The sequence below is a fragment of the Rhododendron vialii genome, chromosome 11a, assembly GCF_030253575.1.
Source record: "Rhododendron vialii isolate Sample 1 chromosome 11a, ASM3025357v1".
NCBI classification, from domain to species: domain Eukaryota; kingdom Viridiplantae; phylum Streptophyta; class Magnoliopsida; order Ericales; family Ericaceae; genus Rhododendron; species Rhododendron vialii.
In genome coordinates this window covers 30,208,999-30,223,779 of record NC_080567.1, presented here as the reverse complement: position 1 = coordinate 30,223,779, position 14,781 = coordinate 30,208,999, and the positions used below count along the sequence as shown (strand labels likewise).

The following is a 14,781-nucleotide window of genomic DNA, read 5'->3' as shown; positions in this document are numbered from 1 at the left end:
CTAAAAATATGCAATATGGATCTTATTTGATAGATCTCAATTCTTTCTATAAAACAATAATTTTAAAACATAAAATATAATATATGTTGAGAGATATAAGTCATTGAAAATGGCATGAAGAATCGTAGTGAACACTTAAATTGGGACGGAGGGAGTATTAAGGAAAGATGACGAAGAAATATATTAAACTGTTAGGTTGACATATATAATTGCAAGAAGTCGAGCGGGTTCACTTGTTTGGGAGATCGAAGGAGATAAAATGGGCTTCAAAATCTTTTTTGGAGACATTTTTCCGAGTAGAGCTGGAAAACTTTCTTGCATAATTTGGTCAAATAACTACACTAGAGATTCAATAATTAGAGACCGTGATAGTGATTTATCCTTTGTTTTGATCTGCAAAGAAATTTCATTCATCACGAGAATAGTGCTTTATCGTTTCAGTACAAGATAAGTAATTAATGACAAGGAAAAACTAAACTAAAGTCCGCATGTGCAGCCAAAACTCTATATTAAAGAAACTTCGATGCGTTCATTTGTCATTGGCATTAACCCATTTTCGTTTGCCCGTTTTGAATTTTTTTATATTATCTAGAAGTTGTTAAAAATTTCAAAGTACACTAGTTTTATTATATTCGAATAAATCGGCAATTGAGTTCAGTTCCTTTGTCCCTTTTGCAACTTTATTGATCCTCTTTCTTTCGAAATCTATTGAATTGTTTTTTTTTTTTTTTGATAATTATTAAATTGTTAATGCTACTACAAAATAAACAAATAATAGTAGCTAGGTTAAAATAATTGAAGATAATGTGAAACAAGTGAAGTAGTTTCAGGCTGCATGCATTGTGTACACCACCACTTGTGATATTTGAAATAAGTTAGTCATATCTTTGACTTTATTATTCCTTCTTTCATCCATCCACCTTTCATTGAACTGGCAATTAAGTTGATTTTTGCACGAATATACTTATTTGCGGGCCTTATAAGATGAACTGTTCAAATGACAATAATATATGCACCGACTCACAATAGCGGTGGCGAAAACTCCACAATTTTAACAGCGTGCGGATAGAATTGTCCATGATTCCCTTTTATTAGTCTATTACTATTAAAATTAATAATTCAGATTACTGCAATGAACGAACGGTGAGACCCACAAATAGCGATGGTGAAAACGGTGGATTTTCCACCTAAAGTGGAAAGAATTTGTTCTCTTCTTTTATATCTCTATCAAGGCAGGCCAAGATATTTGCGCAAATAACGGGCTAACACATAGGGGTACGACCCTGGATCTCGAACTTTTTGGGTCAACCTTTTAAATGCTACGGAGTATACATTTGGTCACTCAATTCATACTATAAAGGTATAAGTCATAGCTAGGGTTCAATGATTCATACTTGATCCGGATATGATATATAATCCAAGGTATGATTCTTTTTTTCTTTTCTTTTTTCCTAATCAAAAGGGTGGAGGAGGGGCGACCAGGCATAGCAACCCTTCTTGGCTTGATCATGATGAGATTCTAGACCCGCGACGAGGGATCTTGAAGGAGATCCAAAACTCATAGGTGCACACGGCCAGCCCAACCGAGGCTAAAAAGAAGGCAATAGGTGAATCATGCGATTCAAACGGAAGCAAAGGAGTGTCGGCACGCCTCAAACTCGTGACTAGCCATATAAGAACCAACCCCATTGAGAGTAACCCCTTACCATCTTGACTACCAGCCCGGTGGTAGTAGTCCAAGGTATGATTCTTACGGACCTGAAAGGCTTTTCTTTGTTATCAATACTCAATAATGTGTGAATGTGAATGAATATTAGTGTAAATAGAGCATGAGTACCAAGCATCCGCGCGAAATTGTTATTAATTTATTTTTCTACTAAGGATAAACAAATGAGAAAGGGAATGATTTGGGCATCCCCTGTCTCCTCTTACGGTGTCTAAAGGTGGCAAATGGATAGGTCTGGGCGGGTTGAAATGGCTCGCAGGTTAAATATGGGCGGATCGAATATGGGTCTAAACTGATTGAAATGGGTCAAGCCAAATCCAAACCCGACCCATTTTCTTTCTTTTTCCTTTTTCCCTCTATTCTCCCCCCCTCTCTCCCCGTCCCCTTTTTCCCCTTGCTTCTGATTTGTCTCAATAAGAGGAATCAGAAAAGTAAAAAATTATAATTAAAACTCAATTTTTTTTAAATAAAAATGAAAATAAGCCAAAAAATAGAGTAATAATAAATCACTCTCAATTTATCTGAAAAGCTAGCAGTAACTAATTAGTAAGTCTTGGTCTTTTTTTTTTTCCTTGTCGGTCAGCAACTTTCTTCGTCAATGGTTACTGTTTTTGTCTTTTTAAAAAGTTATGAGTTTCAATAAAAAAAATTTACTTTTCCGATTCTTCTTGACAAGACGAATCAATAAGTCCCAAAAGTTTGATACAAAATTATTAAATATGAAAAAATCTTGGTTAAAGACAAATATATATATAAAAGTCATTTTGACTTGCCAATCCAGATTTGTTTCAATTAGTTCTTTAAAAAAGCCTTTGAAATGGATGGATGGAGAGAGAGAGAGAGAGAGAGTTTCTGATGATCGATGAATCTGATTGAAGTAAATAATGAAGACCAAATTTGGTAGGCGAGGATTTTTAGCTTAAACAGTAATTTTTAACCCATTTAAACTCATAAAAATATGGGTTATATGGGTTCCCATTATACAATATGGACGTGTTGGGTTAAATTATAAGTGGGCGGATTTGGGTGGGTTAAGAAATATGGGTTAGAATTGTCACCTGTAACGGTGTCCCCTCGTTATACCTTTGTGTGAGAATGATTATGCCCATTTGTGTGAGTTGTTATGTCATTTGGGGGACACCGTAACAAATAAATAGTAACCTTGTCTGGGAGACACCATAATGGCATAATATTGTAATGCCATTTTTCAAAGTGTTATGCCATTTTTACGGTGTCCCCCCAAATGAATAGTAACCTTGTTTAGGGGACACCATAATGGCATAACATTGTTAAGTCATTTTTCAAAGTGTTATGTCATTTTTCAACGTGTTATGACTTTTGGGTGATACTCTATCTTCCAGACAAGAGGGAGGATACCGTAGCATCATCCAATGAGAAATAGTAGAACTCATTGTGGTGAAAGTACTAGAAAAGCACAATAGAACTCATTATTGTGGCGAAACCGTAGCATCATCCAATGAAAAATAGTAGAACTCATTGTGGTGAAAGTACTAGAGAAGCACAGTAGAACTCATTATTGTGACAAAACTAGAATTTGGACATTACACCCGCAAGCAAGTGGAGTACTGTCAGCCCACATGTTGGCCGCCTTATACTCCCATGGATAGGGTCGTTGTTCGAGTCCCACCTACTCTATTAATCGATTTCCAAGAATCCCAAAAAAAAAATAGAATAAATAAAAAGGAGAAATAAAACCCTTGGCAATTAAAGGGCCTAAGTAACCACTTTGATCCCCTAATCTCATTTATTGATTGGTTGAATAGAATAGAATAGGTGAACAATAACCTAAATTATAAAGCTCCTAAAACCAATAATGAATCTAGCTAAGCTATCTAGGGGCACCACCACAAAAGCCCTCACTAAAAAAAAGCCAACAAAAGAGATATGCCTCTAAAAAAAAAAAAAGGGGGGGGGGGGGAATGACAATTGGGAATCAAACAACAAGCTTTCTCATATTCCCACGTCGATCCCCCACCCAATTTTCAATTTTGGGGGAAGGAATCTTGCGTCTGTGACCCACTCCATGCGTGGCCTGCAACTTCAGCTTTCCATTTCTTTAATCATGCCAGGGGCAAACATGTCCCATCCTCATTCCAGTGCGATATCAGCCAACACCTCCCTCAGCAACATCTTGCCATGACCGGTTGTCACGGTGGTGGCGGCCGCCGCGGCGACGATGACTGCGTCGCCTTTTTGTTTCGCGACCGCTCTCTGCGGCCTCCTTTTCAAGCACGCGTCCAAGATGTCGATCCAGAGAGAGAAACGAACGCGCTCGACGAAACAATTCTCCATCTCGTCGACGACTTCGCCCATCGACGGACGACGGTGATCCTCGTCGGACGACACGCAACGCGCGGCGATGCGCAACATGTGTCGTACCCTGCTTTCCATGTACGCGGGCAAAGTAACCCTTTCGTCGCAGACTTCTTCCACTCTGTCCTCTTCGATCAGCGGCAATGCCCATTCCACAATGGAAGAAGGATCTCTTGAAACATCGATGGCCTTCGTAGCACTGACGAGCTCAAGCAATACCACCCCGAAGCTAAACACATCGTTTTTCGTGCTCAGCCTGCATGGTGCAGTGTAACAAGGGTCCAAGTACCCGATCGTGCCAGCAGGTCGACACAGCGGGCTGTCTGAGTCGACGTGCTGACCTGATTGCCTAACAGAGAGGCCGAAATCCGCCAACCTAGCATTCCAATCCACATCAAACAATATGTTGGCAGACTTGATGTCTCTGTGAATAACCGAGGGCTCGGCCTCGTGGATAAACTGCACGGCTTTGGCTACCTGGATGGCCGCTTGGACGCGTTTCGGCCATGGAGGCGGGATCGGAGCCGCATGAAGCAGGTCATGGAGAGACCCGTTCGGCATGTGTTCCATGACGAGGACTCTGTTCCCAGCACAGTCGTTGCTCGTTCCGAGAAGGCTGATGAGATACGGGTTCGGGGGGAGAGATGACAGTATTCGGATTTCGTTGTCGAGCTTCGAGTTGTCCTGAAGCTTTTGAAGCCCGAGCGATTGCTTCTTTATTGCGACAAGCGTTCCGTCCTTCAGCGTGCCTTTGTAGATGCATCCATGGCTTCCTTTGCCGATGATCCGGGAGGAAGCGAAGTTCTCGGTGGCTGCTTCGAGCTCTTCGTAATCAAATTCATGCATTTTTTTTCTTCTTGATAGTTCTGTTGTGATGTTGAAGTGGATCACAAACTTGCTAATGATTTGGGTGAGATGTTAAAATAAACCAAGCTAGCTACAATGTCAAGGGGTTAAATTAGTACTATTTGATTGTTTGTTTTTATAGAATAGATAGAAAATACATATAGGGAATAAAGAAGCTTTTGGAAATGTTAAAAGAAAAAAAGTACGAAAGAATAAGCTGGGAAAATTGGGAAAAGTGGGGGGCTGGTGGGTCCACCCGATGCGTAAAAACTATTTTGGTTCGCAAAGGCTGGTTGAGGGTTGGAGAAATTAGTCATTTGATTCGCACAAGCTAGCGTGGAGACCGTTCTTCGTTACTAGAAAAAAATTAAAAAAAAGGTGGGAAAAGTGGAAAGAGGAACAAGCAAAGTGATGTGAATGAAAGCTTTGGGAAAAAGCAAGGGGGTGTCCAAGCTGAAAGCAAACACTTCTGAGATGCTCCATTAGCTGTGTGTTGAACCCCACCCATTTCCACCTTTTGTTTGCTTTTCTTTCTTGGTACTCATAGTTATATTGAGAAATTCTTAGAGTGCTCTTGGGCCCGGGATCTTCTGTGCCGAAAAAATGGTATGTCCGGCCCTATGCTAAATGCATATGGGGCATTAGTTTGTGAGCTTTTTAATGTTTTCAAAATTTTTGTGTGATCCAACGTCAGATAATGCATTCAGCACAGAAGCATATCAATTTTCGACACAGAGAATCTCGTGTTGTGTGCTCTTGAGATTACACACCTCCTCTCATAGCTTGACAATGACCTTAGAGTTCATACACTTACTTTGTGGTTGGCCTAAAATTTCATTGGCTTAAGCAAAACTTGTGCTAAGGAAACCCAGGGCAAGAATATTTACCTTTCGGAGGGTACAAATAAAACTATCTTGGATGTCCAAAATGTTAGTCCTCTTTGAAAAGTCAAACTAAAAAGTGCGTAAATTTCTACGGACTAACTCTCGTAATAATTACAAGAAATTTTTAATAAAGAAAATAAGGGGTAACATTAAAAATTTAATTAAACTTTAATTTGTGTTGAAACATGCATGTTCTATTCCCTGTACAGGACAAGCAATGGGTGACGGAGGGAGTATATGCGTCGGTGTGACCGTGTGGGGGAAAAGGTTAAATTGGTCCAAGATTGTGCAGAGTCTTCTTTGGGAGACAAAAGTTGATTGATAGTTAATCCAAAGAGTAGAGTGGAGTGTAATCAGTGGTAACTTTCTCAAAGGTGTGCATAAACTTTTCTTTTAGACAGTCAAACACCTCATCTCTTTTCCAGTACCATACTAACGTTAATCCAAAGATGGGAGATATGACAGGATGGCAGATAATTTACAGAGATAGATGGCTTGTTTGAATAATTTATAGAAGAGCAGGTACGTATATGCTTGGTTTGCTTTGGGGTGGATACGTAGTGGATACAAAAATTCAAAGAGAACGGTTGCATTTTTATGATTATATAGGAGGGTATATGTGAGGGTGGATATAATAATACCTCACCTCTCTATTCTTAAAGGGGTGTTCGGACAAATAAGTCAAAGTGGCTTATTCAAATTTTTTTCGTATCACTTGGCTTATTCTCATTTTTTTAGGGATTATTGCATCTTCATGACGAGAGGAATCTAAAAAGTATAAAATTTTGATTGAAATTCAATATTTTTTGAATAAAGACGAAAAAAGTGGCTTATTGGCTTATTTTTATTTTTATGTGGGTTTGTTTGGCTAATTTTTGGCGGGAAAGCCAATGGTTTTTTTGTCCGAACAAGCCCTTATTATATCTGCTTGTGAGCAAAGGAGATATTATATCAGAGTAGTCCATATTCGGATGGCAAACACCAAATATAAGTATTTTTTTTGAATATACTATTCGGGATGATAACATATCCAGCTTTTGTATTCCGTTAACAAGCGGGCTGGGAGGGTGGTATGGAATTGAATTGGAGCAACGTCAATGATGCACAATTTTAGGGACTGGAGCCAAATTCTTGCTTACATTAACTGAAGTATCGAAAATATTTCAAGTCTCGAGCCAGGAGGCTTTTGGTCCAATGGAATCAGACGGTGCACTAATTAGGCGCTATGAGAAAGAACATCAAGAATTCAAACTCATCTTCCAAAGTGTTAATCCAATTATTCTTGTAATACTGACTTTCGCCGATAAAAAAAAAAACTATCCAAGACTGCCTGAGAGTCTAGACCTCATGACTGTGACTGAAGGGTAGGAATACTTCGAGCTCGAGATATGACGACATATCAACAACTTAAAATTCCAGTTTTTAAGCCACTTAATTTAGGTCATCGATATTCTTGCATATTTGCTTGCATAATGGAATATTGAATGAATGGCTTACATATATGTATAGTCATATTAGTATTACTCCCTTCGTCCCCTAAATAAATTCCGGACCATAAACTTAGACCTCTAAAAAGATGTGTTTTTTCGTTGAAATATCTAAAAAAAAATTCAGAAATCAATAGACATCAAAGAGTTCTTTCAAGTTGTGAAAAAATGTTGAACTTTTTAACGAAAAAAATGCACCTTTTTGAAGGCCTAGATTTGCGGACCGGACATTTATTTAGGGATGGAGGGAGTAATATCTTTGGGCACCCAGTCGATCTTCAACCCAATTAAACAAGGCCTCACGAAATCAGTAAAGCTAGCTAGGCCGGTAGTTGGGCCTTCTAAATCGAGCCTCATAGCTTTGGGTTCAAATCAGGCCCAGTACAATTAAATTTTGACATTTGAAGTGCAAAATAAGGAGTACTATCTATTTTTAAAAAAAAGGGATGGGGCGGTTCCGGGAACACAAGTTTTGACGCAAAAATAATTGGAGCCGCACGCTAGTAATTGGAGTCGTTCAATTAGTTTAAAACGTGTCTTTAAGAGTTACCGTTAAAAATTAGCTCATTCGGAATACCGGAAAAAGACTTGATCTATTCATGCAGTTTGTATTCTGTCAATTTTCGCCACTTTTTCCCCCCAAATTCCTTTTAAAGAAAACACCAAGCCTTGTTAAACAGAAAAAATTGGAAAGTCATGCGAAAAACCGTGATGCGGTTTCGGTTACAGTTATGATTCAGTGTGGTCATCACATGAAATCACAACCTAACCGGTCTGTTTTTTGAAATCAAAAACCAAAGCCACGATTATAAATTCGGTTGAAAATCACACCAATCGATTCGGTACAGTTTGTATAACCAACGGTTTCAGTGAGATTGTCACTCCTAGAGTGAACACTCTTCTCGACATCAATAATACTTTTTTCCCGCCGCAATTCAAATTGGAAACTTTTACCAAATTACAGTAAAAGTGACTAGTTCAAAAAAAAAACAAACTAGGGCCGTCAAAGAAAAATTGAGAACCGTGAAATGGTCCGGACCGAACTGATTCGTGCCTTTTGGATTTTGTCCGTGGATTAATGGTTCGGACACGGATTCGAAAATTAAAAAACTGTGAGATACAGAATAGGATTGGATTTTTATTTCAAAACCATGGATTAACCAAACCGGACCGTGAGATATTTAAAAAAAATAAAATCAAAGAAATATACATGTAATGTGTAATATTTATAAATATAATTGTATAACTTTGCTAATTGTTATGAATTTTTTTAACAATTTTACATTAATGTGACGATATATAAAACTAAAGGGATAATAATAAGTTCTTATTTTTTGTTCAATAATAAGGCTTGTTCCACAAAATAAGAAGTACGTACTTATTTTTTGGTTAAGGCAACTTTAAGCTCAAAAATCATGTGTTACGCAAATAATTTTCCTATAATATAGATTTTATTTGAAAGATCTCAATGAGATTTTTAATACGATGCAAAAAAAATTGAAAAATTATTTTTCATTTACGTTATTTTTTAGTTTGAAAATGTGAAATAAGCTACTTGTTTGAGTTTTCTGGAACAACCCTTCTTATTTTTCTTTGAAAAGTTCCAAAATAAGTACTTATTTTTTAAGAAGGTTTCTGGAACGAAGCCTAAGTACGTGTAATGTTATGGAATGTCATAACTAATAAGTGTTTGCACTTTGCATTTTTAGTTGGCAGTAGCATCATTTTATTTTTATGAAAGGAAATCCGTGGATAAAACTGGGATCGAACCGTGACTTGCGGTTCGGATTGGAACCGAACCGTGAGACTTTTGGATTAGGATTGAATTGCATTTTCTAAAAATCGTGACGTACGGTCCAATCCGGACCGTGGACAGCCCTAAAAATAACAATTAAAAAAAAAGTGGTCCAAAACAAAAACAAAAAAAAAAAATACAGTAGTAAAAGTGACCGGCGGGATGCACGTGACACGCATGTGCGGTCAATTCAATGACCTCCTATAGTCCTATACACGGTTATTATCATCACCCGTAATTCGTAAATGAATCTGAATCATTACCTCACCATACTCTCTCTCTCTCTCTCTCTCTCTCTCTCTCTCTCTCCCTCCTGGAAGAGACTGTTCTTACCAGCACTGTACCCATCCCTTTTATTTCCCGCCAAAAAACTATTCAGTTTTTTTCCCCACGAACTATTCAGCAACATTATATTTTAAATTTCGTTTTTTTCCATATATTGTGGAGTGATTCGAGACAAAATGTACAAACCCGCCACAATATACAATGATAAAAGGACATGGGACACCACCATTAATCTCTTTAATTTTTTGGCCGTGCAATAAGATAAACCGTCATACAGTAATTTTTCCCCCAAGCACTTTTAGAAAACAAAAAACATGGAGTAATTGATAAACCAAAGTCTACGAGGGATTCACGGATCACCCTTGGTGGCGGCTTGTTGGGCTTTCCAATGGCAAACGTGAAGGCGTCTTGCAGCGACGACTGCGAAAGGATTAAGTTTTAGTTTAATGCAAATCATGTTTTAGCCACCCCCTTCAAGGGTAGATTGGCAGGTTATGGCACCGGAACACATTTGTTGCAACTTTTTTAATTTTGTTTCTTGTAGTAGTATTTCTTAAATCTGTCGACCCTTTTGCATTAGTTGGTTTATTAATAGTACATGTTTCAATTTCCCATAATGCACTTGTAAAAAAAAAAAGGGAAAGTCTTCAATAAACACCCCTTTAAGGAGTGTACCATATGCACCTATTGTGTGGTTCATATTGTGCCACCTCATAAAAAATTATTTGTACGACCGGTTATTCATAACATTTTATTTCGTATCGTAACTTTTATACTAAAAATTCGTAACTTTTCAACAATATGATTCGTAACTTTTTAGCAATAGATTCGTAACATTTTGGGATTCATAACATTTTGGTGTATTTTAATAAGGGTGCATATGATACACACCCAAATAAGGGGTGTGTATTGTAGCACTTCCAAAAAAAATTAGTGAAATTGGGAAAGAATGTTAATATAGTGCTCCTACAACTAACAAATGGAGGACATTACTTTATTTTTTAACGCAGTACTCATGCCAAGTTATAAACCAACTAAACTACGTACCTAGTACTGTTGTACATCATTTGCCATGTGCATTTTGTTTCACTCGTAGTAGTATTTATTTATTAATCCTACCTACCATATATGCTGTTTCTTATACAGTAATAAGAAGACTTTACAATTGAGAAAATGAAAGAATAGTACTTTACTTGTTTTATACAGGAGTACTACTATTTACATGTTCTTAACTTTATATAATGATCTTATTTACATACTCTCTCTCTCTCTCTCTCTCTCTCTCTCTCTCTCTCTCTCTCTCTCTCTCTCTCTCTCATTTAAATGACGGGAGTGCTACGCATCGTATGTAGTGGCTGCTACATAGCAGTTTTTCGGCCCACTGATATTGTTACAATCCATGTTGGCCGATTACCGGCACGATCGTTTCGTATCCGATTATGCTTTGTTCTCTTTGCTTTTCAAAAAATACCCCCTAGATTCCCTCTACTTTCAACATTTCTCTCTATGTCTCTCTCCACTTATTACCCCTGTTATTTTTCGAAAAAAGTTTCAAATCTAAATCCAAACACAGCATTAATTTGTGCCCCTTCATAGCCGCTGTATATGACCGGTAGTACTAGATCGACCATTATGCTTTTTAAGTGTTGTGGCATCAGAAAAGATTTGAGAAATTTTACGGTCGTTGCAATTATCTACGGCGCGCGTTTCTCATTTACTAAACACAAAAAAGAAGTCATCTGATATCATATCTAAAACACATGTGAGTTTCACTACTTAATTTTTGACCATCTCATCTACCGCAGGTAAGAAATTATGTGAGTCGTAAATTACTAACAACCAATAGCATGCATTTAGGACTCCTAGTATTTTGCTCTCTGTACTATCAATAATACATCTTGTATGAGTACTCCTAGATGTCAATGAGCTGGTGGGCTTTGAAGAGGAGCATTCATATGGATAATGACATTTCAAACTTTATAGATCCAGTCACTAGCTAGCGAGTGCACCAAATTATAGGGGTCATACTGCAAAGCTCACTATTTTTCAACTTTTTATTTTTACTTTCGAAAAATGATTTGTCATACCATTTTTTTGATAGTGCCACATCTTGTAAGTGTATTTTTGTACTAAAAAATACACTTACAGAGTGTGACATTATCAAAAAAAAGCGTGGCAAAATCATTACTCTTACCTTCCGCCGTGTGAGCCTGTAAGGGGACCGAACAAAGATTACAGGATAGTACAAGGATGAATTCTGCAGCTTTTTTGTTTGTTTGTTTATTTAATTGTTGGGGTCAAAGTACTGATGAAACACTAAAAATTAAGTGGCAGCTTTTCTAAATTAATTGATCAGAAACCTTTTCATCCTTTTATTTTTTTAACCATTTACCGTGAGCAAAAAGAGAGTGTTAAAAATTTGGGGGAGGTGAAAAGATCAAAAGGGTAAAGTGAAAAAGGGAACAGAAAGAAATGAGGATCAACATTGGATTACTAGCATTTAAGTGCCCAGCTGAACTGCAATTTTCAACAACAGTGGATAATTTCAGGAGTGTGTACTGGGCCAATAATGTAACTGGGTTTTCTTGAAAAAGTAGTCCAACTGTGGGGCCTTGAAATATTTCTGACACTAGTCCTTTGTCAGTATCCATTTTGAATATGCTCTGTTTCGTTTGAATTTTGAAAGAAATTTTTCGGAATAATTTTCGTTGATCAATTTACGCATTATAATTTTTTAAAATTTTTTTAATTAAATTTTTCTCGCATTTGTTAATTTTATGCTTAACTTTTATGTGATATGTGTTTGTCTCGACGAATAAAAATTATGACTTTTACACAAGTATTTCAGAAAATATCAAAGAAAAAGTTTAAAAACTTACTTTTGAGATTTTCTTTGGATATTTTTTGAAGGAAATTGATATTCACGTTCCAATTTTCGTTATTTACACTCTTTTTTTTGTCTTTTAGCAAAAAAAAATACATATACTTTTACCACTAAAAAACAAAAAAGAAGAAGAGTATGGATAACAAAAAAGAGGGTGTGAATATCAATTCCCTTTCCCAAAATACTTGTGTAAAAGTTACAATTTTTTACTTTTTCGATTTCTCTCATCGAGACGAATTTATATCACATAAAAGTTTATCGTAAAACTAACAAACGCAAAAAAAAAATTGAATAAAAACAACCAAAAAATTATGCTGCATAAGTTAATCACTAGCTTAAACACCCTCTAATGAGTAAAGAGAGATAGATAGAGACCTCGAAACAAACAAGTACGATCAACTAATCAGTAGGGAAATATGAGATCCCAAAACGTGTAATGAAGGGAGGAGAGAGGACAGAGAATAGACGTGTAATGAATTTCCACACAACTAATCAGAATTCAGGATTCGAATTTTTGGAGTCTAGTCTTAAAAACCCAATTTTTTTGAATCTTCTTGTCTCGGCTTGAATGACATGTGATCTTTGACCGCATCGGAAAGGAGATTAGTCGATGTGCGCATATATAAGTCAACCCGAACACCCCTGATCATTGGAAAAAAATTAAAAACAAAAGAAGAGAAGGGTAATGGAAGGGTCTCTATCAAGAATCCTTTTTCATATATAAGATTAAGGGAGAACCAAGCAAACAAAAATGGTAGTATGATGTATGGATAATAATTCAACGTGACTACTGTTTTTGCCTAGCTGGAAGAACTATGAATTTCCTCATGAGGACCATATTGTTGTCGTAATTTTTCTAGGGGTTTTTTCCAAGCTTACTTCAGCAATCGATATTGCTTACTTTTTAAAATTTGCCGTGAACATGAATCTTATAAAAATTGTGTTGGCCGGATATCAATAAAGACGTGTGAAAATGACATTTCTATCAATAAAAATGGTTCAAATTATCTAGCGACGTTTGATTATTTTTTAGATAACGTGTGCTCAAATTGTATCCATTGATATCCAAATATATGTGCAATATTGCTCGATATCCAATGAGGTTGATATTCTTTTGAGTTTTGATCATCTAGGTAAGGCCAACAAAGAGCAACAGCAAGGTCTAGTCTTTAGGGACTATGAAGAACCTCTTGCCTTTCTTAAAAAAGTAAGTATTTCCATTTTAACTTTTAATCTTTTTTTGTTAATTTTTCTTTCTCTTAGGTCCTGTTCCACTAAGGTTTTTGTTTTTTATTGTAAGTACTTATTTATCGCTTTACAAGATAAACCATTCTCTCACAATAAATCACTTTTAATTTAAAAAATGGGTAGTGATAATGTCAAAATTGTTTTTGTTAGTGCCAAAACTCAAATGCATAAAAGTATTGTACACTGTACGTAATACAAGCCTTTTGTGCATTAGAATTTTGACACCAACAAAAATAATTTTGACATTATCATTTCTCTAAAAAATAAATATTTATTTTAATTAGTAGAACGCGGCCTTGAATTAAATATATACCTACTTGCTGCCATGAGAAAGCTGCAGTGCCAGGGGAGGAAGAGGGGAACTTATTTTTATTTTAATATAATATGAGAGAGGTTATGGATTAAGTTATTATATATAATATTGGTAGAATGATTGAGGATGAGGATGTATTCATCATATTCGATGATTATCTATTCACATTAACATCCAATTTAAAAAGCAAGAAAGTGGGTCCAGGTGGAACCACCTGGTTGATTAGTCTTTAATTAATGAATCATCAGTATTATATATGTGCAAGTTTGAAAATTTGATCACAAAAAGAAAGTGATTAATGATTTGAGCACCTCTCTCCTGTATTATTATACTTGGAATCAAATGGACAAAGTTGTCCTTTTTTAAGCACTATGGGAAAAGCATCTACAAAAGCATTAGGTTATAATGATAGAGACACGTTCGAGTGTGTGTATATATATATATAAGGATTAGGGTTTGAAATATGTGGATCTTCTTGATCTCCTTCCTAGTTTCATGGATTTAAACTAGTGGTTCCACTCCAAAGTTTATGTTCTACCCACCGTTTGTATCGTCGCATCATTATTACTATGTGCGTACGACTACGTGAATCATGTCAAGTAATAACTAAGTAGTAGTAATTGATATGCAAAATTATGATGTGAGAGCCGAAGAATTTCCTGTGAGGGCTAAGATGATCGAATCAGTTTAATCTGATCAAGGGAACGATTTGAGTAATGATCAAACAACGAGTGTTACGGGGAATGGGGGGTGCTTGGCACAACGATTGTTACGGGGAGTGGGGATGCTGCGAAGCACCCCCCACCAAATGGGTACTGAGCGGTCGAATGTTGATGGTTCAAATTTTGATCGAGTAATGGACTATTCAGATCTATATGCGTTCGGATTTAATCCAAATCATTTATATTTGAGATGAACGGCTGAATGCCGCTCAGCACCCACTTGGCAGAATCCCTAGATCCGTGTTAGGGGAGCTTGA

General features: G+C 36.7%; 1 protein-coding gene across 1 annotated transcript; it reads right to left on the bottom strand.

The window, feature by feature from the left end:
* Nucleotides 1–3,834: 3,834 nt before the first annotated feature.
* Nucleotides 3,835–5,043, bottom strand: LOC131306438 (serine/threonine-protein kinase-like protein At5g23170). Its single transcript, XM_058332664.1, has one exon. It carries the CDS (start codon nucleotides 4,904–4,906, stop codon nucleotides 3,836–3,838), a length of 1,071 nt encoding a protein of 356 aa, XP_058188647.1. The 5' UTR covers nucleotides 4,907–5,043; the 3' UTR covers nucleotide 3,835.
* Between the last annotated feature and the right edge of the window lie 9,738 nt (nucleotides 5,044–14,781).

Coding starts and splice junctions, on each gene's coding strand:
- LOC131306438 (XM_058332664.1), bottom strand. CDS start 4,906: ATGCATGAATTTGATTACGAAGAGCTCGAAGCAGCCACCGAGAACTTC.